Source organism: Prionailurus bengalensis, chromosome E3 (genome assembly GCF_016509475.1).
Source record: "Prionailurus bengalensis isolate Pbe53 chromosome E3, Fcat_Pben_1.1_paternal_pri, whole genome shotgun sequence".
Taxonomy (NCBI): Eukaryota; Metazoa; Chordata; class Mammalia; order Carnivora; family Felidae; genus Prionailurus; species Prionailurus bengalensis.
Genome location: NC_057357.1, coordinates 31466490 through 31491077, shown reverse-complemented (window position 1 = coordinate 31491077; position 24588 = coordinate 31466490). Strand labels below are relative to the sequence as shown.

General features: G+C 50.3%; 1 protein-coding gene across 2 annotated transcripts in view; it reads left to right on the top strand.

Annotated features, from left to right (window-relative positions):
* The window catches only part of SNX29 (sorting nexin 29), a 500693-nt gene that overhangs the window by 359423 nt on the left and 116682 nt on the right, over positions 1-24588 (top strand). For both annotated transcript variants that reach the window (XM_043560511.1, XM_043560512.1), the window contains exon 18: positions 1781-1862. In XM_043560511.1, the coding sequence (XP_043416446.1) occupies positions 1781-1862 (82 nt within the window). The remainder of the gene's footprint in view (positions 1-1780; positions 1863-24588) is intronic.

The following is a 24588-nucleotide window of genomic DNA, read 5'->3' as shown; positions in this document are numbered from 1 at the left end:
GTACTGGTACGTTCTCCAGGATAGATCCTATGTTACACTACAAAACAAGTCTCCCTCACCTTAAAAAGATGGAAATTCTAGAAAGTACCTTCTTGGACTGCAGTGAATTACTAACCAGCGGGATTTGTCTCTCTCCCACTCCCCGAGGGCAGGGTCTGGGTCGTCTTGCTTCCGTGCTCTGTCTCCAGGACCTTGAGTAGCCACTGGCACATAGTAGGTTCTCAATCAGCATTTATTTAATGCATGAGTGAGCCAACAAAAGACGGAACAAGTGAGTTAATATCAAGGAGGGAAATGGCCCTATAAACAGTTCTCATGCTGTGGGGTGAATGTTCTGAGACGGAGAAGTGCTGAAGCCAGTCGGGGGTGTCTCACACTCACTGATCAGGAAGGTGAATGCAAAGCAGATCGTTGGGTCCGCTGGTGCCCGACCCACCCCCGGACAGAGATGCAAGGGAACACTTTAGGCGCTAGGACCCTTGGGAGGACCTTTCCAGGAGGGACTGGGAGGGATGGGCGGGGTGCCATTAATGTGCAAACCAGCTTGACGGCTCAGAATTGCCATTTGGACTTGGAGCTCTGAGAGCTGATGGATGATTTTGCCCCGTGGAGGAAGTCAGCACCTCAGCTCGGAGCTTGGAAGGATGCCGCCTCAGGAGAGAACCATCTCTCTGTGAGACTAAAATGCTCTCTACGCCTGAGTTGGGGAGACCACTGAGTCCCGGGCTCTTCCCCCATCGTCTCAGATTGTGTTGTAAGCACAGAAGTCTGGTACATCTTTGTGGGCTGCTCCTTAGAGAGAGGGAGAGTTCAGGAGGGGGCACGGAGCCCGGGCACAACGTGAGGTGGAGGCCCCTCCCAGAGTTGTGCGGTGCCCTCGTGATACCTGTCAGGACTGACCCTCAGGTGTTAGAGACAGGGTTTCCAGCCTGCACGCCTGGCCTTCAGCCTGGTGGAAGATCACTGGAGTGGGCCCGTGTACCCAGCGACTCACAGCTAGGTGACAGCCGTCACGTGAGGCAGAGCTCACATACCCAAGGGGACCCTTGAAGGACCCCTTAAATATCCCATGAGGATTCCCTGAGATAATCCAGGGAAATCATGAAATCATACGTTGTAGGTGCTCAGGAAACGACTTGCCCTTGAATTTAAATCTTGGTTCACTGGAGCCACACACAGTGGTTTTGGAGAGTTGCAGGGCGGGTATTTGCACCTGGCTTCCTGGTATCCCAGCCTGCCATTTTCTCTTTCCCCTCCCCCCACCCCAAAGAGCCGTTACCTGCATCGCCATGGATGTCGGTCTCCTGAGCCCCTGGGTGGAGTCTGATCTTAAAACGGGGGCCAGGGTGTAGAGGGGCACAGAGAGGAGACAGTGTGACCCCTCTGGGTGCCCCAGGTACCCTGCAGTCATCAGGTCACATGACCCTCCACACCCCCGTGGGGGCCTCCAATTATTATCCCTCTTTTCAGAGGAAGAAACTCAGGTTTAGAGAAAGTAGGAGTCACGGTGACTCAGTTGTAAAGCTAAAGTCCATTTCTTATCCCAAAGTACACACTGTGTGTCTGAATAAAAAAATACACATAGACTTAAACTCAGTCCCTGAAGAATGATCCTGGGGGCTGGGTGAACACGCCTACCCAGGCCCTTCGTCTTACTCGTAGACATGATCGATGTTGTCCCTAAATTCTGGTGTGTGATGCCTCTTAGAGGAGAAGTCTGTTTTCCTCCAATCCTCATTGTAAATTGAAATGACTAATTTTGATCTTTGGTTTCGGTCAGATCAAACCGGGCGCTGATCAACGTCTGGATCCCATCAGTGTTTCTGCGGGGCAAAGCGGCGAATGCCTTCCACGTGTATCAGGTGAGCGTCTGGTTTTCGGCCAGATGTCACTGCTGGGGTGGAACCAACAGCCTTTTGTTGCACTGTGGTGCCTCTGCCTCTCGGCCACGGCCACGGCCTCCCAATGCCAGCCTCCCAGTTGCCGGGCCTCCCCAAGGAAGCGGTCCTTCCTTCATGTAGACAGGAGGGGCCAGGATGGAGCTTCTTCGTGTCGGTCAGGCCCTTTGGTGCAGACGCTGCAGATCTGAGCTTGGACAGCGGGAGCCAAAATGAGATTTGTCGGCTTGTGTTGCAGCCAGAGAGTCTGAGTGTACGTGCGGCCCAGGCATGACCGGGCCCGTGGCCGGAAGCCTGCTGCCATCCGCTCTGTCCTTTGCTCAGGCGTCCTTCTCCGGCTGGTGCTCTCTGCGGGTTGATGGGTGGCTTTCTGCCTGTCTGGGTGTTTCAGTGTCTCTCCCGGGCCTGTCTTGGACCAGGATCCCCTTCCTGATCCTCAGGGATGGGTGATGGACCCGTGGGATGGGCCAGGTTTGGATGTGACTCCTGCTGGTGCTGGGGTGTGTCTGATGGAGGGAGAGGAGTTCTTCTCTGAATGAAAAGCCGGGTACTCTTCTCAGCAGAAGGGGCAACAGTTACTTGATGTAACCCAAAGAGGAGACGTCTCCTCCTCCTCGGGGGAGAACTGGTCGGCTCCTGGCTGGGACTTGGGTGTTGGGAACTGAGGGGCCTGTGCGTGCTTTGGTTTATCCCCAACACGTGGGACTCCAGTTTTCCATATTTCCTGATTTCCCGATGCCTCTTTCTGCCCTGCCTTCCTACCATCTTTTCCTCTATTGTCTTTTATTTTTCTTACCTTGGATCCTGATCTCCAGCCAGTGGTGTTCACCTGTCCTGGACTGCTCTGTTTTCACCACTGACTCTTAGCTGTTTTCTGCTTCTGTCGTCTTGTGTCACGACAACACAGACAGAGACAGAGCGATACAGAGAGAGACAGAGCATGAACGGGGGAGGGTCAGAGACAGAGGGAGACACAGAATCCGAAGCAGGCTCCAGGCTCTGAGCCGTCAGCCCAGAGCCCGACGTGGGGCTCAAACCCACGGACCGTGAGATCATGACCTGAGCTGAAGTCAGACACCTAACTGAGCCACCCAGGTGCCCCACATTTTTGTTCTTACTCCCCATCAGCTCTGTGAAAAGTCTTGAGTTTTGTTGCTTTTTTTTTTTTTCTTAAGTGGGGACTTGACCATCAAAGAAGACATCTTCTCACCTATTAAGATATTTTTCTCCAGAGGCTAGATGGTTAGGGAAAAAAAAAAAAAAGACACTGACCTTGAAGATAGGAGCCCTGGTTTCAGTTTTGTAACCTTAAGTGAATCTCCATTTCCTCACGAGTAAGACGGAAATACTACCACTCCTTGCCTTGCAAAGCTCTTGTCAGCGTGAGGGGCGTGTGGCGGGTAGGACACATTCTGTATTCTCATCTTGGAATTTCTGCTGTTGCCAAATGCTCGCCCTGTGTAGCCTTCAGTGGCAGGCATGGTGGCAGGTGTGTGGTTTATAGGAACAGGCATCTGTATGGTACACGCATCTTGAAATCTCACAGACAGGTGAGCTAGGGTTTGGCAAGGAAGCTTGCACCAGAAAGCGACTGGAGTTTACTTGTTTGGCAACGGCACTTAGTAAGTAACTCGTCAGTAAGTGTTGAAGAATCTGAGTGCTCCGGATGCTCTCACCTTTGGCTTAAGAAGAGAGTTAGACGTGACAGATTTCCATACATCTCCTTGGTTCTCTTTCTCTTTCAATGCCACACCAACCAAAAACCGTCTTCTACGAGTGTCCTTTGAGTTCTGCTTTGCGGCCATCAGAGAGCCGAGAGGTGTTGCCCAGGGGGTGAACAAAGAGAAGCAGACAGCTTTATCTTAGACCAAATTGAAATGTGATATGGGGGGTGTGAGGTAGCACCTCTTGAATGCAGCTGTCTTTCTCCTCTTAGCTAACAGTGCTTCTGGTCAGTATCTGACAAGCAAAATCCACACAACATGTTTGGAGACGTTCGAGAAAGCTTTTTACGGGGTTCTTACCGTAAACGATAAGGGAAAGAACAAGAGTCACTGAAAATGCTGATACCATTGGACATTATTTTTCTTAGTTTAAAAAATGCCATCTGTATATTTCCCCAAAAGATTTGAGATAATTTCTAGAGGAACACCTGTAAAAGAATGATAACATAGAAGTAAAAAATGAAATGTCAGGGTCTGGGAAAACGTAAACTGGTAATACTTCCATTAAGGAAATCACGGAAATCTGTCATGAGATCCTACACCAATGTTCTCGTTGCTTTGTGTATTTCCTCTAGGCTTCCTGGCAGCCAGGGTGAAAATGGAAATGTGCCTATTTTGGATACTACCATTGCTAATGAGAAGAAAATACATGAGCTCCTCAAAGGCAGCTCTAAAAGAAATTTCCACACACAGCTGTAGATTAAGCGATATTGAGGGATGTAGTAGACAATCCCCAGTTACATGCCTGTGACAAGTCCCTGTCAGGTTCCATCACATCTCCCTCAAAGGAAGACAAGTGTGTAACCTCCAAACAGATATCAGTTCATTCGAAGAGCCAAGATCAAGGGATCATGATGTGTAGTTTTCTCAGTAGATCTGGGCTTTCCACTACGACAGCCACTAGCCACACACAGCCATTTACATTTAAATGAGCTAAAATACAGTAAACTTAGAAATTCAGTTCAAGTCCACTAGCCACATTTCGAGTGCTTAACAGCCATATGCTGCCAGTGGCAACTTTATGGGGCAGCACAGTTACAGAAAGTTTCCATCATTGCAGAAAGTCCTCTTGGGCAGAACAGTGTCTCCAAGAGTGTTGGAAAGCAGGATAATTTTATGTATGCTTAACCAGGTTCTAGAAAGACAGAGACTGGGCGTTAACAAATCCTGCTGGGAGAAAGCCACTCCGTTTTCAGCTCTTCCACGGTTTGGGGTTACCAGGGGGAGAAAGTCTTCAAGTGTTGACCTTGTGCCGTCCACACCCTTGAATCTTTCTGTTCAGTGGCGACAGGAAGGAGCAGACTTGAACTTGATCTTACTTGTTGTCTTGTTTTAATTGTGTTTAATTTTTACATTTCCCTTCTAGTTAAGGCACAGAATCCTGTTTTCCATTTACCACAGTGATGCATTTTTTTTTAAGTTTTTTTTTTTTGACAAGGGGGTGCATGGGGGAAGAGCAGAGGTCAGGTGGAGGGGGGGGAGGGAGAGAATCCTAAGCAGCCTGCATGTCAGCCCAGAGCCTGATGTGGGGCTCGAACCCACAAGCTGTAAGATCATGACCTGAGCGGAAATCCGGTCGGACGCTTACTGACTGAGCTACCCAGGCACCCTGCATTTTCCTTCTAAAATAAATTTAAGAAGAAAGAAAGAGACTCTGCTTGAAGAACAACGCTAAATACATGATAATGCAAGCAGCCAGAGTTTGGGACAGTGTTATGTATTTGGGAAACACCGTGCTGAGGGAACAGACCGCTTACAATAAAACAGTAATGGGGAGAATACTAACAAGAAGCCGTAGCGGCCGCTGCCTCTCGCTCGTGTGTGTGCATTATGTCAAATAGCTCATTGAGTCCTCAAAAGCACCCTGTGAATAAACTCTTCTTATCCCCATTTTATAGGTGAGAAAACAAAGGCACGGAGAAGCATGGCATTCAGTAACATTTTTGGAGCCCAAATAGCATTTTCTCACAAGGTGCCGGTTCCCAGAGGTTCTGAGACTGAGGGTGAAGCTCTTTAAAAACCCCAGAGGCAATTGGGACAGTTGCCTTCAATCTGAAGGGAGGGGCCCGGCCTGCCTGGGTGGCCGCCCGCGTTTCTGAGAAGGTGGGCCGCTGCAGCCCAGCAGGGAGTTTTCTGTAGAACTGCGGGGGCCACCGCAGGGCCCAGACATGTTACCTGTCGAGCCCCCCGCCTCCACAGGCCGGGCCGAGACGGTCTTGCTTAGGGAAGTTGTCCGAGCAGGTGTTGGCGTTGGCTGCTCTGGCCGTGGGCGGGTTTCAGGGAAGCTCCTTCAGAGCTTCCTGTTTGGCCAGCGTCAGGGCCTGGAGAGCCTGCCCGGAGGCCTGGCAAAGGTAGTCCTAAGTGCCAGACGTGCTGAGATAGCCCACCTGATGCACGTGGTACCAATGGCTTTCACCGTTGGTGTGGCGGGAAGAGGTCTGGAATTCTATTTTGCGCACGGGGTTCTGGCAGGCGGGCCATCCCCGGACGGGGGTGAATGCAAGGTCTTAAAAAGCGGCTTGTGCCTTTGAGCGCCAGGATTTCCACGCTCCGTCCCTGAGTCCGAAACGGGGGCTGAGGGGTGCTCTGGCACTAGCAGGAAATGGCAGCGTTTGAGCAATCCTCAGGACAGAGGTAAAACTGGTGTCCAGAACCTTCCCAGTGGAAGGTTTGTGTCCGTGAACATCTCTTATGCTTCTGGCCGCTGCTGATGCTGGGTTGCCAACAGACATCAGCCAGAGACACGGCGATTGAACAGCAACACGTGAACCGGGAGCAACTATTTATTTTATTATATTTTCAAATTTTTTTTAATGTTCGTTTCTTTTTGAGGCAGAGAGAGACAGAGCATGAATGAGGGAGGGTCAGAGAGAGGGAGACACAGAATCCGAAATAGGCTCCAGGCTTCGAGCCATTGGCACAGAGCCCGACGCGGGGCTCGAACTCACGGGCCGCGAGACCGTGACCTGAGCCGAAGTCGGGCGCTCAACGGACTGAGCCCCCCAGGCGCCCCATGGGAGAAACTGTTTAATAACTGGTTTTCTTAGTTTCTCTCTCCTTCTCTCTGTCTTTACACACCATTGCGCTTGTGGGCTCGGTTTTCTGTCACTTCCATATCATTTGTTGTTAGTTAGCACCTGGTTTGTACCTTAGCAGTTGTTTGATCTTCTTCTCCAAGTACCCCCACTTCTGAAGAAGATTGAAGTCCGCCGTCTTTAATATTCTGCTGTAGTGTTTATGAAGGCATGGGAGACCTTCAAACAACCTGCCTATTTTGTTCTTAAGCAAATATTACAGGCACTAAACTGGAATGAAATAATCCATCCATGTGCTTACGTTCAGAACCCTTAAGTCTTTGCCTTTGAAAAGTACTGTTGGTGTAAGTACAGCTGAAACCTGTCCTCTGTGTGGGATTAATTTCAGACTTTGAACTCAGCCACCGGAAACACTGCCTACTGTAAAATACTCCATTTGCACAGCACAGCTAATTAGGTCTCCTTTGTATATATATATATATATAAAAAAAATCATTGCTTTGTTTCAGCCAAGCTCTTCCCTTCTGGATGGAAGAGGTCCCCTTTTCTAGAAGCCACAGCGTGTGGTCTTGGTTAAAGCTGCCTCAGGAAGGCCCAGTGAGTATTTGTGGTCCCACCCGGAAGGACCCCATGTCACCTGGGCAGTCCTTTTGCAGGTTTATTCCATCGGGGCGTGTTTTTGTATGTGAGGCCGGGAATCCATTCTTTCCCCTGTTAATAATACATCACAGGGTCCAGGTGGGCTGCACGGGGTGTGGAGGAGGGTGACGCGTTTGTGCTTGAGGCTGCAGGCTTCTCAGCCATTCCTTTTCATCCCCTTTCCTAAGAGGCTTACCCCGCAGGCCCTCCAGTTCTCTTCCCTGCGGCTCTGTCTCGAGGCTTGCTTTGCTGCTCTGCAGAGAGGGAGGAATTCGTTAAGTGGAGACGGATGAGACAGACACAGGACCCACAGCTGCTGTAACGTGGGCTCTGAGAAGCCCCTGCCCAGTTCCGGATTTGGGGGGAAACGGACCGGCTCTGAGGCAGAAGTGAATCTCTCTCGTCCGCGTCTGCTCCCTCCTGCCACCCCTGTTGTGCCCAAGGCAGGCCCTGGGATTGCTCAGTGTCGTTCTGGCCCCGTCGGCCTTTGTGCTGCACGGTGGGCAGCGCCCTGGGCTGGCCTTGGTGCTTGCGGTCCCTCCCCTTGAGAACGAACCGTCCCACCAAGTGCAGCACCTGAGCGCCTCTACGGTTCACGGCACGTCGGCCTCCCGCTGTTCTGGGATGTTCAGGGCTTCTGAGAGAGCCTGATACCGGCAAAAAGAAAAAGCACGTCCCTTTGGACGTACAGGTCACTGTTACTCTCTGTTACTGCTTGTGTCTTCCCAAGCAGGAAGAACTACTTTTTCACTTCACAGTATAAATCCTGTATCCATCCGAAAGCTGTTTATTGAGGGTCTCCTGTATGTCCGGCTTGTGCTAAATTCAGCAGAGCCAGCGGTGAGCGAAACCTCCTGCCCTCCCCGACCTGACCGTCTGTGGGGGAGACACATGCTGTGGCGTAAACGTACCTCTCGTTGTAAGGGCTGGGGAGAGAGGTATGGGTGGGAGGGACGGAAGGCCACTCACCTCGCACAGCGACAGGTCCCGTGTTGGGCGCAGTGTCTGACACGCCCCTGTGAGATGACTACCATTAGCGCTCCAGTAACCGCTTGACCATGATAAGCTACTATACCTGGAAGCAGACATAAAAAGAACATTCAGTTGAACCTCTCTGGGCACGTTCATACATTGAAAAAAGGCTTTATTTAGCATCTACTTGATCAGGGGCTCCGCATCGGCTACCCGAGGAGCTACGAAGAGCCAGATACCTTCGTCCTCCGTTTCCGGGGCTGCCGAGGAGGTGGGACCGCCATTCAAGCAGCTGAAATGGAAGACGGTGTCCGTGCAAAACTCTGTGAGGCTTTGTCCAGGGCTGAGCTCTTCCAGCCGGGGCGCCAGTGCTCAACAGATACCTGATATCTAATATCCAAATACCTGATATCAACAAATACCAAATCACATGGGATTGCATAGAGGCCTGAAGTATTGAATGCCCAGGCCCCAGTACCTGAGAGTTTGGCCAGCTGGGACGTGCCCACGTGGTGCCGGCTTTAGTCTTGGTGTGGACCGAAATTCCTTGTTGCATTGGACCAGTGGCATTATTCATCAGCATCTCCAAGGTGCCTGTTCGTGATTCCTTCTCTGCCCTTCCTGGAGAGGTTTCCCTGAGATGGTTTCCTGATACAGCTTCTTTGTCAGGAGCTGTGAGCGGGGCTAACATGCAGACCCAAACGCACGTGTGTCCTTGGTCCCTGTCACTGCCCGAACTACAGCTGGGGGCTAGTTTCCAGGTGGGTACCGCCCCCCACTCCGATGATCCCATTTGCTGGCCCCTGTGCTTGTTCCCTCGTGGGTATGTTTACGTGGGGAGCTGTGACTTGGGCCGAGGGCACGAGTGGAGGTCCCGGATACTTGGATGGCAGGGTCCTCGGGATCCAGCCATCACCTCAGCAGAACCCAGCCTGATCCTCTGACGTGACCCCCCCGTTTGCAACCAGGCCGGGGCTCCTCAAATCGGGACAGTGTGGGAAATGAGCTGACCACCCCTGTTCTGACCAGGATACTAACTCCCGAGGTAACACCTGCCCTCTCCTGGTCGTAGGAGAGCGACACCCAGCTCCAGGGCTTTGCCACCTGGGGCACATTAAATCGAACGCAGTGCAAGGAAGTGTTGAAAGCAAAGAACTTATGTCACTTGTCACAGGTAAGGAGACGGGGAGACGGGTCTCAACACACCGTCTCTCCTTGGGGTTAGTGCTGGAAGCTTTTATTCAACGCATCACAAGGCGAGGGCAGGGAGTTGGGTACATGAGCAACCGGTACGTTTTCTGTTACTTAGACGCTTAGGTTCACCTGCACCTGTCATGCTTCTGTCATGCCCGTCAGCCTGCTAGTGTGCACATCGTATGTTCGACCCAGTGGTGGAAACCCCCGCCCGTAGGAGGAGAGCTGAGACTGTAACGAGCTACAGGTAACTGGGGCAACGTGGGGGCTTCTGCGCAGGCCCTGAGCTCCCTTCCGGCTCAGACGGTCTCACGCAGGGGGTTTTCAGTGGAACACTTGGCCATATGTGTCCTTGGTAGGAGCTGCAGCTTCTGCAAACCAGACACATTCTTTTTCTGCCTTCGTCTCTGTCCCCTCCTCCCTCCTGCTGATAGCTTTCAGTTCTCCCAGTAACTCTGCACTGAGTCCTGACTAACAGAACTTAACAAAGGGGATTCATTGGCTTGCCTCATGGAAAAGACCGAGGGCAGACCCAGCTTGAATCTCAGGGACTCCGTGTCCTGAGGGCTGGTCTCTTTTGAGAAAGTAACTTTTCCCTTGCGTTGGCTTTGTTCCCAGCTGGGCCGCAGTGGCACGAGTGTCAGTGGGCACCTACAGGCTGACCTCCCCTCGGCTCGGCTGACCCCAGTGAAAAAGGCCCCTGTTCCTTTCGAGGCTGGCAGCAGTCCCGGACCTGGTTCTGACTCTCGGTGGCATGGGCCATACCCCTGTCTGCTCATTGCCTTGTCCAGGTGGATGGCGTGCTTTTGGGTTATATACCTACTCCTGACGCTTAGGGCAGTGGAATCAGGGTGTTTCCCCAAAGGAAAATGAGGATGCTCTGACCGGCAGTGGGGGGACTTGGGCTGTGCATCACCTGGGCTTCCTCAGGAGCCAGCTTGCTAGAAGGCATCTTCACACCAGGGTTTCTCTGCTGCAGCACAATTGACATTTTGGATTGGATAATTCTTTGTGTGGGGGGGAGGAGGAGGTCTCACCTGTGCATGAAAGGATGTTGAGAAGCATCCGCGGCCACTACCCACTCACCACCCATGCCATCTCTCCGGTTGTGACAACCCACAGTGTCTCCACACTTTGCCAAATGTCCCCTGGGGGCATAATTTCTCTAGGCTGACAGGTACCGCTCCACACGGATCCCCAGAATGCTGTTACGGTGTTATTTTGTTGAACGTAAATGGGATCCTGTGATACATGCCTTCTTTCTCAGTACTCAGACCTCTCTCTTCCTTACTCTTGTTAAACTTCGCCACATTATTTCCCGGTATGAGGGAGCCTTTACTTAATGGTCTGATGACGGACATTTAGACTGTTTTCATTTCCTGGCCATTGCAGACAAACCTCCCAGACTGTTCTCGTACAGACCTCTCTGTCCATATCGTAGGCAGGTCTTTAGGATAAATGACTAGAAGTGGATTTGCCAAGGTGCAGGATGTAGACCTTTTTTATTTTAAATAGTCCTAGCTAAATTGCTTTCCCAAAGGCTGAACCAATTTTCAGTCCCTCCAGTGCCATAAAGGAATATTTTGTCCCCATGTCCTTGCCGTCACTGGGTATTATCAATCTTTTATTTTATTTATTTATTTATTTATTTATTTATTTATTTTATTTATTTATTTTTTATTTTTTATTTTTGGGACAGAGAGAGACAGAGCATGAACGGGGGAGGGGCAGAGAGAGAGGGAGACACAGAATCAGAAACAGGCTCCAGGCTCCGAGCCATCAGCCCAGAGCCCGACGCGGGGCTCGAACTCACGGACCGCGACATCGTGACCTGGCTGAAGTCGGACGCTTAACCGACTGCGCCACCCAGGCGCCCCATATCAATCTTTTAAATACGACCATTCTGATAGGGGGAACAATGACATTCCATCCATGTCTGGATTTGCATTTTCCTTACTGCTAGGGAGGGTGAACATACGTCTGTACTTTAATCTGCCATTTGTGTTTTGCGCGTGTGTGTGAATTGCCTGCCGGTGTCCTTCCCTATCTTTGTATGGTACTGTTCATCCCTCTCTTACCCATTGGTAAGAGTGCTCTGCATAGTAATCCTTTGTACTATACGTTTCAGGCTTTTGCTTGTCTTTTAGCTTTATAATGAGGATTATCGAGTGTTCTTCTATTTCCTGGTCTTCACATCTTGGGAAACCAGGAATTTCTTGGTTGACCTACCGAAGCATACTGCGCCTTACTTATTCTATGTGTGGTTTCACCAGCCCTGAGGTATTGTGGATGTTCTTTCCGTTTTAGAGGTGGACAAAGATGTGTTCACAATGGTAAGGAAATAACTTGTCCGAGGTCTCAGCGCAAAAGCATCAGAGCCAGATTCACTGTTGGTCTCCCCACCCCAAGTCTGGGGTTTTCACCTGGACTCCCAGCTGCCTCCCAGAGGACAGAATAGAGACCAGAGAGGGGAAGTTGGAGAGAAACAGGTTTGGGCTCATCTACTGATCTCTCCAACTGTGTGTTCATCTCTCTGTCTGTCCAGCCATCCTGCAGTGGGCTGGGTGCTGGGGATATTGCGAAAGATAGAGACGGAGCCTTGGCCATTGACGACTTGATGTAAGATTGAATGTGGAGAGCTGTTTAATGGCAGAGTGGGCTTATCAACTACTGATCTCGACTGTGCGGGAGAGACCACATGACCACTGAGGCCCCTTTCCAAGTTTATCAGTTTGTGAAAACTTGACTGTCTGATCTTTCTGGTCTGCATGGGTAAAAAAGGAATTTTTTTTCTGATTTTGATTTCACAGCCTGAAAAGTAGACACACAGGTGCTCATCCATCTTGAGACTGACCCAAGCGTGAGAAGCAGCCAACATGCTGACTGCCCCCAGCCTTGGACTGCTTGGAGGAAGCACCTTCTGGGCTCCTCACAGCCAGCAGAGTTAGGACTGTAGACTAGGACTTGGCCAGAGAGCCTGGTGCTGCAGAGCAGGGGTGTGCCAGAGCCCCGTTCCATGCCATGGTGGCTCAGCAGAAGCCAGAAGCCCAGCTTCTCTCCATGGTTCTCATGTGGTCATCATGGCCTTGGCTGCCATGTTTATACTTGAAGTCTAGACCCAAGGCTTGTAGCACACCACCCTGTGCAGTTTGTAACCTGTAGCTTTGTGTGGCCCTGCTCTCCTGAATCCCTGCTGGTCCTCTGGCAGGAGGTCAGCCCCACAAAGCCACTGCTGTGTGTCATTTTTATTCACACCTGTATCTCCAGTGCCTAGAATTGGGGAGCAGGCTCAGTACATGTTGGATGGGTGGATGGATCAACAAACCATGTTGACTCTGATTCTCCAGTATATTCTGATAGGCCCCTGTCTTCAGAGTTCTCACTTTGGATTTGTTATCAAACTCTTCCCCAAACTCCTTGGTCCTCTTGGCTCATTTCTCTTGTCATTCACTCTCAGTCTTGCCTCACTTTCCTCACTGATTAAAACAACTCTCTGCATTGTTTATTACTAGCCCCGCCCTGGTTCAGGAAGTTTTACCCCCAGGTAATAAGCTGTTTTATGATGTAGTAATGGTTTTAGTTTCTCTAGAGTTCAGTGGTCAGGGCGGTCTGTACTGCTGACTGTAATCTGCGGACTTTCCCAGAATCACCTGTGCACACTCGGGGCTCCAGTCCCAGCACCTGCCCCAACATTTTAGGTACTGGGACTAAGAGTTCAGGATTGGCAGGCAAGGCCTTATCAAGGTCCAACAGTAAGGATTCATTGAACTCCTGTGAATCAGGCACTGTGCTAGGTCCTGGGGATACATCAGTGAACATTGTACAAGGTACCCCCACACTGAAGTTTATAATCCCACCAGAAAAGAGCATTAAACATACTAATGTACGCATAACATACAGATAAATCTATAGTTACAAACTGTTGCTGTGAACAAACACTGCACAGGGTTCCAGAGATTGTAAGAAAGGCCCAGTTACACCGGGATTAAGAATGGAATTTTTGAGAACATCTGCTCATTCCTGCACAACAATTTGGAGTTAAGTCAACAGAAGAGGAATAGCCCAGGCAGAGGGGATTTCCTTGAAGTAGGAAAGAACTTGGGGCATTAGAGGAGTTGGAAGGCTGCTGCATCTGAGGTGGAGTGACAGAGGGGAGAAGACAGAAGCTCAGGGTGCTTCAGCCAGCTGGATCTTCCAAGGCTTTGTAGTGCAGCCTGCCTGATTGCCTGCCTGTCCATCCACGGAGCCAGCCATCCCCCCACCCAGGCAGCCAGCCAGCTGTCCGGGCATCTACCCGTTCATCCACATGTCCGCCCATCCACTTACCCATCCACCTGCCGACCTGATCACCATTGCAGGAGCCTAGGTGAAAGGAGATGGTAGCTAAGACGTGCAAAATGGCCATGACAGCAGAGCAGATGCTGTGTCTTGAGGTGTGAGTTCATCAGGGTTTCGGGTACCTGTGACAGCTAGCAGTTCACATGTAGACTGTAGCCTCAGTCCCAGCTTCAATCCCCGATCTGCTTCTTGGTTCCTAGTTGGATGACCTTTTATGACAGCAGCTTTCTCGTTCTGCTGAAGCCACAACGTTCTCACCTTCAGAATGGGGGATGCTGCGTCCTTCATAAGATGCTTGAGAGCCCCTGATGAGTGTGTTTCTTTAGTGCCCTCGGCCCGGTGCTGCGCCTGCTTGGTGAATGGGAAGGGCCCAGAGGGTGCAGCCACTTTGTTCAGCCAAACCAGTGTGCAGCTCAGGCACGCTCCTAACACGCACCTGTGACTTGAGATAGACGTGTGTGGTGTGAGTCTTTACACACGCAAGTAGGCCCTCCTAGACACACAGTGGTCCGCACCCTTAGAGATGTGTTCCTCTCCAGCGGGAACCCAGACCCGTATGACCCTCTCCTTCATTCCACATGGTTGAGCAGGTCGACATGCGGTCTGCTGGTCCCTGCTTTGCTGAGGCTAGAAGACCCGCACGACAGCCCGGAGCTGCCGAGCTGGGCGATGCCGTGCTGCGTCTCCTCAGTGGGAACCAGGTAGCGGCCCTCTCCCCCACCCCCCATGCACGCCCTGAGGTTGCAGGGAGGCAGTACGCGGAAACAGTTGATGAGCAGCTAGGCAGCTGCCCAGATGTCCACTGTGATCATTTATGTTCACGTGATGCGTGTTTTCCCGAGACCTGGGGCGTGGAATCATAACTCCCCTATTTCTGTGTTTAAAAAAGTACCTCTGCATTGGGGAGTACATGCCTTTCCTGGCCCGGGTGAGCCCTCTTCGGATCTGTAGGACTTGAGCCGTACCGGTGTCGGAGGGCTTTCACACCCCTTTGAGCCTCCGCCTGAATGGATGGGCCCCCACACATCCGGGCCGCCGGTTTTTTCCCCTGAGCTGGGCTTTTTCAGAAGCCTGGGGCTCATAATGAAGTAGGAAGGGTGGGGCTGTTGCTTACGCCTTGGATCTTTTTCTACTCCTTGCAGATACAGAAAAGCGTTTTGAATCCAACCTTTAAAGGTTATCTCCTTGTGCCGCCGGCAGACTCATCCCGAGAGACTGTGAATTCCAGCTCCCCGCCAGACTTCCCAGCGAAGTGAAATTCCGTCAGACTGCTCTGGCTGTCTGCAGTCGGAAGAAGCAGCTCAAGTTGGCGGCCTCGTGGAGGCTGCGTGTCAGGGCCGGCGGAGAGGGGTGTGTGAGAAGTGTGTGGGGCACTAACTGGGGTCTCAGGAAGCCTCATAACCGTCTTAGGACTGTGAGCGCAGCGTGATGGGGACGGGGGGAGGGGTATCTCCCCCCGGCGCTATGTGGCTGCTGGTCCTCGGTGGCCCAGGGGGTGCCGGGCCAGTGTGGCGGCAGAGGGCCCCCAGAAGACTTACAGGGAAACCAGCCACTAACACCTCAGTTGCCAGAATCACGGAAAGGAAGACGAGCTGTATTTTGCAGCATGTGATCGAGAGGAAGCTACGTGCTAGACTGCAGAAGTCAGTGAGTCGTGGGATCACGCCTGCCCCTCCCCTGCCCACTTTTACGTTAACCTCTGGGCGAGACACAACACAGGCGAAACACAGATCAGGCCGGTGCGAATAGTAAGCCCCGATATTTATTGACCCTTTCCCACACACAGTTCTGACCCTTGCCGCCACCCTGTGAGGGGAAGCGTTTTCACCTCTGTTCACAGGTCGGAGAGGTGAAGCAGACTGCCCAGGGTGGCACAGCTGCTCGGTCTCAGGGGCACACTGCAAGCCTAGGTCGCCATCATCCTCCAGCCCTACGTTCTTTGAGAGAAGAAGGCTGCTGTGTTCTTATTGACGGGCTTTCCCCCAAAGTAAATGTGGAATAAAGATAATGATGAGGGTGCTGGTGATGTGATGGCGGTCGATGGTTGGTCCCGACGGGCCACGTGGACGATGAGGGTTGGTGAGGACAACGATGGTGATGATGGTTGACGAGGGGGATGGTTGGTGAGGAGGGTGGTTGGTAACATGGCAGCAGCCGCGTTTCCCGTGCACCCGACACTGTGCCAAGTTCTCTCCATGTTTTATCTCCTTAAACTCTCACAACACTCTGATGGGAACGTTCTAATTATAGCGGCAGGAACAAGAAGAGGCCCATGTTTTCCCTGAATACCCTATTTGTGTTAAGGAAAAGCTTATCAAGAAAGAATCCGGAATCTTTTCACAGCCGAGAGAAAATTTTCTACACACTACAGCTGGTTTTCAAGTAGTCCTCGTCAGGGGCCTAGCGGAGCCTGGGGAGCCGAAAGCCCTGGTTCGTCTCCAAACCTCCCTGGCTGGATTTTGGCCTGGACTTGCCCAAAGCACAAAGCAGGCCACTCTTCGTTTCCAGCCCCCTGGCCTTGAGGAGTAGCACTGAAATGCTTTGGACTTCCAGCTCTTCTCACCAGAAAGAGGTTGTGGCTGGCTTGGCTGCTGTCGGTCTGCTTTTCAGACGCCTTGGGCCTCAGAGCCCTCGGGATCAGGATGTTATTTACTTGCCTCTGTTATTGACCAGCTGTGTGTTTACCACACGTGTTCCTCGTCTGTAAAATGTAGCTGCCACCCACCTCAGGTATGGAATTGGCATGAGAATTGAGTGAGATCTAGAGGAAAAGTGCCAGCCACCATTCTTGGCATATGGTAGATGCTTCATAGACCTGTGTTCCCATCTCGCCGTCACTCTGCACTGCTTATCTTCATGTGCTTGTTGTCTGTCACACTTGGTCCTTGCACACCCTCTTACTTTTCTGCTGCATCCTGGCGCGTAGGCTAGCGCCTGTGGGAAATGTCTCTAGAATGAATGGATAGGCAAGCATATGGCCTGGGGAAACCAGTGTTTGCACCAGGAGTCAAGGCGTGGAGGTGAACGATGAAGCTAGTGAGGTGGGCTTGAGCCCTGTGTCTGGGCTGTTCGTATTTTTCACTCTCGAGCGCGAGTCCCACAAAATGAAGTTCATAGCTGTTTTTCTGAACGTCTGAGAACCGCAGGCAGCCTCCGCCATGCACGTATCCGAGTTAGAGCCTCACGGGTACGAGTTTTCAGAGAATGATGGACGCGCGCTCTTCAGATTCCAGAAGCTCATTTCTGTTTCCATTTGGCAGAGCCGTGGTTTCCTCCTGTCAACCTCTGTCAGAGGTAAAAGCGAGAGCCCTTCAAGATCTGAGTGTGGAGTCCAGTTGGGGCGTGGCCGTCGCCCAAGGCCCGAGTCCCTGGCCCGGAGGAGGCCTTGCTAGCACTTTCTATCCTCCACCTGTTAGAGGAGTTGTGTTTTCTGTTTTCATTTTCCTTTGTGCATTTACAAAGAAAATGAAGGAGATAATGGAATTGTGACTGGTTTTATCTCTTGAACGTGCTGTTAACATGAGGATGATAATGTTCTGTCTCAGGGCCTGTCCTCAGGCAAGTTGGATCTTGATATGCACCCTATTTCAAGAGCCGGACTCTTCTGGTTTCAGTAAATCATTACTAATAACAACTGAGTATCTTTATTGGCAGTAGGAGGCAGGAATCATGTAAGAGCCTAGGGGGTTAATTTCATGTGACATATGTAGGGAGAGAAGAATTTTTATAGCAAGCAGAAACTGGGAAATTATCTTGATTGTTGAAAACAGACCTTGTATCTGGGAGTGGGGTCCTATCGTTGGGCACACTAATAACTTGTATTCCCTTCCCGTCTGCTTCCCTCCTCCTCTCCCTTCCTTTCTTCCTCTCCCATTATGGGTCATTCACTGTGCTAAGGGCTGAATTACAGCGACGAGAAAGCAGAGACCAGTTTCTTGCCATCATAGAGTCACAGTCTACTGGGGGGAAAACATATCAACCACGTAAATAAGTGCAAAATAACGAGCACGACCTGTCCATCCACGGAAGAGTGAGCACATACACTGTGGCGTATTTACACGATGAAAGACTGGACAGCAAGAATGAAGATGTATCATTGCATGCAACAGTACAGACATTTCACAACCCGGTTGCATGAGAAGCCAGATACCAAAGAATGAAAAAATGCATATCAGGTGATTGCATTTATCTGAACACATACGCAGGCGAGACTACTCTGTGCTGTCGGTGGTGCAGTGGTTAACAGGAGAAACCAGCTTGGCACCTGTGCCATCACCAAGCTCCCTGACCACGGAGTCAGTCCTGAAGAGGATAGAAGACAACCGCGTTCTTGCATTCCATGTGGCTGTCGAGGCCAACAAGCCCCAGATCACGCAGGCTCTGAAGGAGCTCTGTGACACTGACCTGGCTGAGGTCGGCGCTCTGGTCAAGCCCGATGGCTTGAAGAAGAAGGGCCTTTGCTCCGTTGTTTCTTGACTGATGCTTTGGACGTTGCCAACAAAATTGGGATCATCTATAAATAGTCCAGCTGGCTAATTCTAAATATAAACATTTTCAACATTAAATCCAAAGCAAAGCAGGACCTCTGGGGTCCTGGTGGTAAGGTGTGGCTAGGATGGGTCACTTAGGTTAAGTGGGGGGCTCAGGGTAAAAGTGGAAGGCCTAGGAGAAAGGAGCAAGCTGGAGCACCCAAGACATGCCTGGAGACCACGACCGAGCCAGGGCGTGTCACGTTCCAGAGAGGTTAAGCAGATGCGACCTGTTGATGGTCATTAGCTCAACAAATGTCATAAGTTACAGAGTCCCCCTGAGGACTCCAGCCCCTGGGTTATCATTCGTATATTTATTATTGAGTCAAGGGAACGGCAAGTCGTTGTGGTTCTGAGATCGCAGGGCCCACGGAGGAGGAGAACGACCAGGATCCTTGGGTGCACAGGTAGTTCCCAGTGCAGTTTCACTGAGATGAAGTTCACTTTCTTCATTGATCACAATGGCTTTGTTTTTTTAAGGAATGGAAAATGGGAGGGGGTGTGCAGTGGAGAGGCGGATATATGGCCTTGTTTGAATCTGAGGGAGGCCTGTTCTACTCAAGAACATGTGCCCTGGAATGTGCGAGAACCACACGGGGGTGAGGGCAGATACCGCCTCTTCCCTTGGTCCATCTTCCTGAGTTCTTTTCACATTGTGAGCATCTTGCCGCTTAAAGCTGCCTGTTTGGGGTTCTGCCTTCTTCAGCCTTTGGACACAGTAACGAATGACCGGTGACACAACTGCCTCTGTCTCAGCTGTGACACTCGGTGTGCTTTCTGCAAGGCCAGCTGGACCGTCCCATCCTGCAGCCAGCAGACCACACAGACCCACTGCTGCCAGCCTCATCAGGGCCAGGCTGGGGCACTGGCCAGAGACCTTTGTGTTTTTGGTTTTTAAGTTGATTTGGAGACGGGGCGGGGAGAGAGAATCCTAAGCAGGCTCTGTGCTGGCAAGAGTTGGATACTCAACTGACTGAGCCACCCAAGCACCCCCAGAGACCTTTGTTAATGGTTTATTTGAAGTTATTTTAAAGAATCTTTTAATACTGGAGTGTATCAGTCAGCTGAGGCTAACTTACTATGCCGTCACAGTAAACAGTCCCCAGATCTCAGCAGCTTATAATACCTAGTTTATGACTTGTCTGCATAGGGTTGCTGATTTATGATGCTTTCACTTAGCATTTTTTAGCTTTATGACAGCGGGAAAGTGACAGGCATTCAGTCATTCAGTAGAAACCATACTTTGCTTTTTGTGCTTGGGTCTTTCCTTGGGCTAGTGAGAGGTGGCAGGGGTCCTCTCTGGCGATGCGGGGTGGCGGCACTCGCCACAGCCCCTGGTCAGCCCCGCGATCATGAGGGTGAAGGACCAACACACCGAAAACCATCCTGTAGCCATATAACCGTTGTGTTTCTCACTTTGAGTACAGCGTTCAACAAATCACAGGACACGTTCAACGCTAAATTGTAAAACTGATTTTGTGGTAGGTGGTTCTGCCCAACCAGCAGGCTGTTAGAACCGTTCTGAATACGTTTAACGTAGGCTGAGCTAAACTGTGATGTCCAGCAGGCGAGATGTGTTAAATGCATTTCCCACCTACGATATTTTCAGCTGAGAACGGGTTGATTGGGACATACCGCTGTCATAAGTTGGGGAGGATCCCTATTTCCCTTTCGTGCTGCATGCCTGCCGGTCAGCTGCGGTTCTTCTCCACGTTGTCTCTGTGCCAGGACCTAAAACCAAGAAGCGGCCCTGAGCTGGGGCGTTCTTTCCTCATGGCAGAGGGAGACGAGAGGATAGCAGACCACGTCTGCTTCTGGAAGCTTGCGCTCACAAGTGGCAGGCATCACTTCCACAAGACCACCTGGTCAAGCCTGATGGTCAGGGATGGGAAGACTAATCCTCTTACAGGAAAGGGCCCTGCAGAGAGGACAGCTGGACCGTCTGGTACAGGAGTAATATGATAGACCTCTCGAAGTAAACGCTCCCTCCTTAGGGAGGAATCAGGAAAGGTAGGTAAATACTGTATAACCATCAAAGATGATGATGTAGATTCTTTTATATGGCAGCCCGAAAGGTTATTTTTCACAAAATAGGGGGAAATAGGTAACTAAATAGAACATAGAGTGCTATTAAAAAGAAATTTTAGGGGCGCCTGGGTGGTTCAGCCAGATAAGCATCTGACTTTGGTTAGGTCATGATCTCACAGTTTATGGGTTCAAGCCCCGCGTTGGGCTCTGTGCAGACAGCTCAGAGCCTGGAGCCTGCTTCCGATTCTGTGTCTCCCTCTCTCTCTGCCCCTCCCTTGCTCAAGTTCTGTCTGCAAAATGAATCATCGCTAAAAATTAAGAAATAATGTTAAAAGTGTGTGCATTAGCTTGGGAGCATAAAGTGGAAAGATCTAGACCTTTTGCAGGAAATTTCCATGTCTGCAGAGTCCAGGCAGGAAGGGAACCAGGCCAGCTGCCTCTCATCACCAACTGATTGTCACCACGCAGGAATATGGGCCTCGTTTCTCCCCATCTTCCAGGATGTTTATTTGACACGGGAATCTGGATTTAGATGTGAAAAACTCTGGTTTTGAAATGTTGGCAAGTCATTAAAATGTTTAATCTGCATGGGCTACCAGTTTTGCAGCCTCCGATAATGAACCGAAAATGATTTTCTGAGGGTGGAGGAGGCCACAGGGAAGAGAAGCTCAGAGTCCTTCTTGGTGTCTCGCATCACCTCCACCAAGTGGAGGTCACTTGGTGACCTCCAGCATCAGGTTTCTCCGTGCTGTCTTCCGTTAACCCCCTGCGTGTCTTGCTGAAGGTGACTCTGAGTTTGGGGAGCCCCAGCAGCTGTCTTCAGGGGAGAAAGGCGAGCCGTTGTGCGGACCAGCTCCCAGAGCGCTTGCTGAAGGAACTCGGGTGACGTCCTGGGGCTCCTGCTTGGGAGCAATTTGAAGCATGGCCCCCTGCAGTGGCTCCATTTACCAAGCACCTGTCACCTTCAACGAGATGGCGCAGAGTGGGAAAGGGAGATAGGTTGGGTGTGGATGTGAGTGTGGGAGAAGGCTGGAGGTTCAGGCTGCCGAATATTCAGGGCTGGTTTTCATTTCTCTTCTTCCCCAACTGTAATTCCCTGCCTCACCACCCATCATGCAAATGTGATTCTTGTGCATTTTCTAATGTTACTCTCTCCCTAAACAAGTAATCAAAACAAGGCTTTGAGCTGTATGGGAGCCGCAAATAAGTTTAGTATAAAATGCGATTATTCGCCTCAAAAAAAATCAACAGAGACAATTTGGACATTTGAAAGGACTGAATTACCCTTCATCAGAACTCAGAATGGCAACCATTCCAAGGATTAAAATAAGCTAGGACTCAGCCCTAGTTGATAATAGCCAGTTGCTTAAAAAGAAAAAAAAAACTTTTAAAAAAGGCTAAAAGTAGTACATGCTCGTTACAGAAAAATTGGAAAATAGTGAGAAGGAAAACAACTCACTCATGACTCCAATATGTAGTTACAATTACAACTAATGTCTCTTTTTCGTCTTTCCTCTCTGTATTTTCTCTCTAGATCATCCCATGCGTGAGCTTATGTGTCCGGCTCTTTAATGTAACATAAATGTTTCCCACACTACCCTACCCTCGACGTCAGAGTCCTGTTTCACAGCCATGTAATATTCCACCGCAGGGATGTCACACACTTTCTCAGATCCCTCCGTGAAAAGGCAAACTCTGTCCTGTAGAAAGTTCCCAGTGTTTATCGGGGTGAACATGGGTGTCCGGTGAGCAGTGCCAAACCAGAAGTGGTTGTCGGACCTGGGTTGAGTGGTTGAGCAGACGGGACGCAGAGGCAAAGCAGGGGAATCTTTGGCTGCAGATTTGGTGGCTGCGTTATTTGGGGGGCGCTGGTTGGCCACTAGAGATCGGTGGTTCTCCTTGACCTCTTGGCGTTTACGAGGACAGGTTCTGGCATGGCTTTCCGTTTCCTTACGCGGGCTCCTGACGCGCCACGGCCGCCTCAGTGTCCTGGCCCCCTTGTTCTGTTAACTGAACAATTCCTCTTGTTCCGCATTCAGGTTTTTTCCAATTTCTCCCTGTCCGTAAACAGTCACGGATTATCCTTCGGGCCTACTAGGGATTGTAGATTCTTTTTTTCTCAATAGGTCTGTGGTTGGAGGAGGGGCTTAGGACTTCTGGAGTAGCTCAGGTGGATACACATTCCAGTCCTGGCCTACTGTTTTCTTGTTCTGGGACCACAGGTGACTTTGGAAGCTGCACAGCGGGGGCAGGATCACCAAGCAGCTTGCAGGGTCATTATGAAGTTGCGAATAATGACTGTGAGGTGCCCGACATCTAAGGGACACTTAGGTAACTTGATAGGTGATCAGCCACAAGGAACAGAAGACTTGATTGGCCATGACCTTCAGATCAGACACACTGGCTTCAGAATCCATTCATTCCTGAATTCATATCGCAGTTCTGCCCTGAGAGAGCTGTAACCTTGGGAAAGTCACAGAATCTCCCTGAGGCTCAGTTTATCTATTTGTAAAATGGGAATAGTGGCACAAAGCTCCCCAAGGGGTCATGAGGATTGAGGGACTGACAACATGAGATCACGTGTACAATTGGCATAGTACTCGGACTATAGGTCATACTTGCTGCGTGGCGGCCATTGGTACTGCTCTCTAAGACTTATTCTTACCAGTGGTGTCGGCGAACTCTACAGATGCTGGCGTGGGAGAATGAGGACAGACCCTTCACTCTCTTTGAAAGGGGTCGTGGAAGGTCACAGAAGCTTCCAGGAGGAAGTGATGCCTGAACCAGTCCTTCTTCTGAGTTGGGATGAGCCAGGTGGGTGAGAGAGGCTCCCAGCCCCCAGATGAGAGCAAATGGGATGGCTGTGAGAAGGGGTCCTTAGGTGGAATGGCCAGGACCCCCAAGCAAGTGTCAGATCTGTGCAGGCCCTGAGGGCATGACTCCAACAGACTGAGCTCAGAGGGTTCTGGAGGAAGAGGAGAGTATTCATACGGTTTTGTTTTCAGGGGCTGGAGCATTTCTTGGGTTCTCCCTTTGCTGTAATCGATCTGCGGTGTATGGAGGATGCTCTCCAGCTCTGGGTTGTGATGAAAACACTCACCTTTGATGCAACACATTGAAAAGTGAAGTACTCCTTCCCCCTTAAAAATACTTTGGGATATTACTCAGCGATCAAAAAGAATGAAATCTTGCCATTTGCCACAATGTGGGTGGAACTAGAATGTATTATGCGAAGTGAAATAAGTCAGTCAGAGAAAGACAGATATCCTATGACTTCATTCGTATGTGGAACTTAAGATACAAAACAGATGAACATAAAGGAAGGGAAGCAAAAATAATATAAAAACAGGGAGGGAGGGGCTCCTGGTTGGCTCAGTCAGTTAAGCGTCCGACTTCAGCTCAGGTCACCATCTTTCAGTTCATGAGTTGGAGCCCCGCTTTGGGCCTGTGCTGATATCTCAGAGCCTGGAGGCTGCTTCGGATTCTGTGTCTCCCCCTCTCTCTCCCTACCCCACTTGCACACCGTCTCTCTGTCTCCTTCAAAAATGAATAAAGATTAAAAAAAATTAAAAACAGGGAGGGAGAAAAACCGTAACAGACTCTTAGAGACAGAGAACAAACTGAGGCTTGTTGGAGGGATATTGGGTGGTGAGATGGGCTTGAATGGGTGGTGGGCATTTAGGAGGACACTTGTTGGGATGAGCCCTCGGTGTTATATGTAAGTAATGAATCAGTAAGTTTTGTTCCTGAAGTCTTTATTATGCTACCCGTTAACTAACTTGGATGTAGATTTTAAAAAATAATACTTGGGGCACCTGGGTGGCTCAGTTGGTTTAGCATCCGACTTGAGCTCAGGTCATGACCTCACAGTCTGTGAGTTCGAGCCCCGCATCAGGCTCTGTGCTGACAGCTCGGAGCCTGGAGCCTGCTTCGGATTCTGTGTCTCCTTCTCTCTCTGCCCCTCCCCCACTCGTGCTCTGTCTCTCTCTATCAAAAATAATAAAAATATTTAAAAAATTTTTTAAATAAAAAAATAATACTAAAACAAACATATAAAAGCAGAAAAAAAAGAAATGTGATGGTTTGCCAAGAATTTCAGAAAACGAATCCCGTCTGTGTTATATAAAGTGCCCTCTTACTTTCTCCCTCAGTTGAACAAAATCACAGAATAATGACGTAAATATTTTCTGCTTCAGAATATTGAGAATTTAGTCCCCAGTGCCTTCTGAGC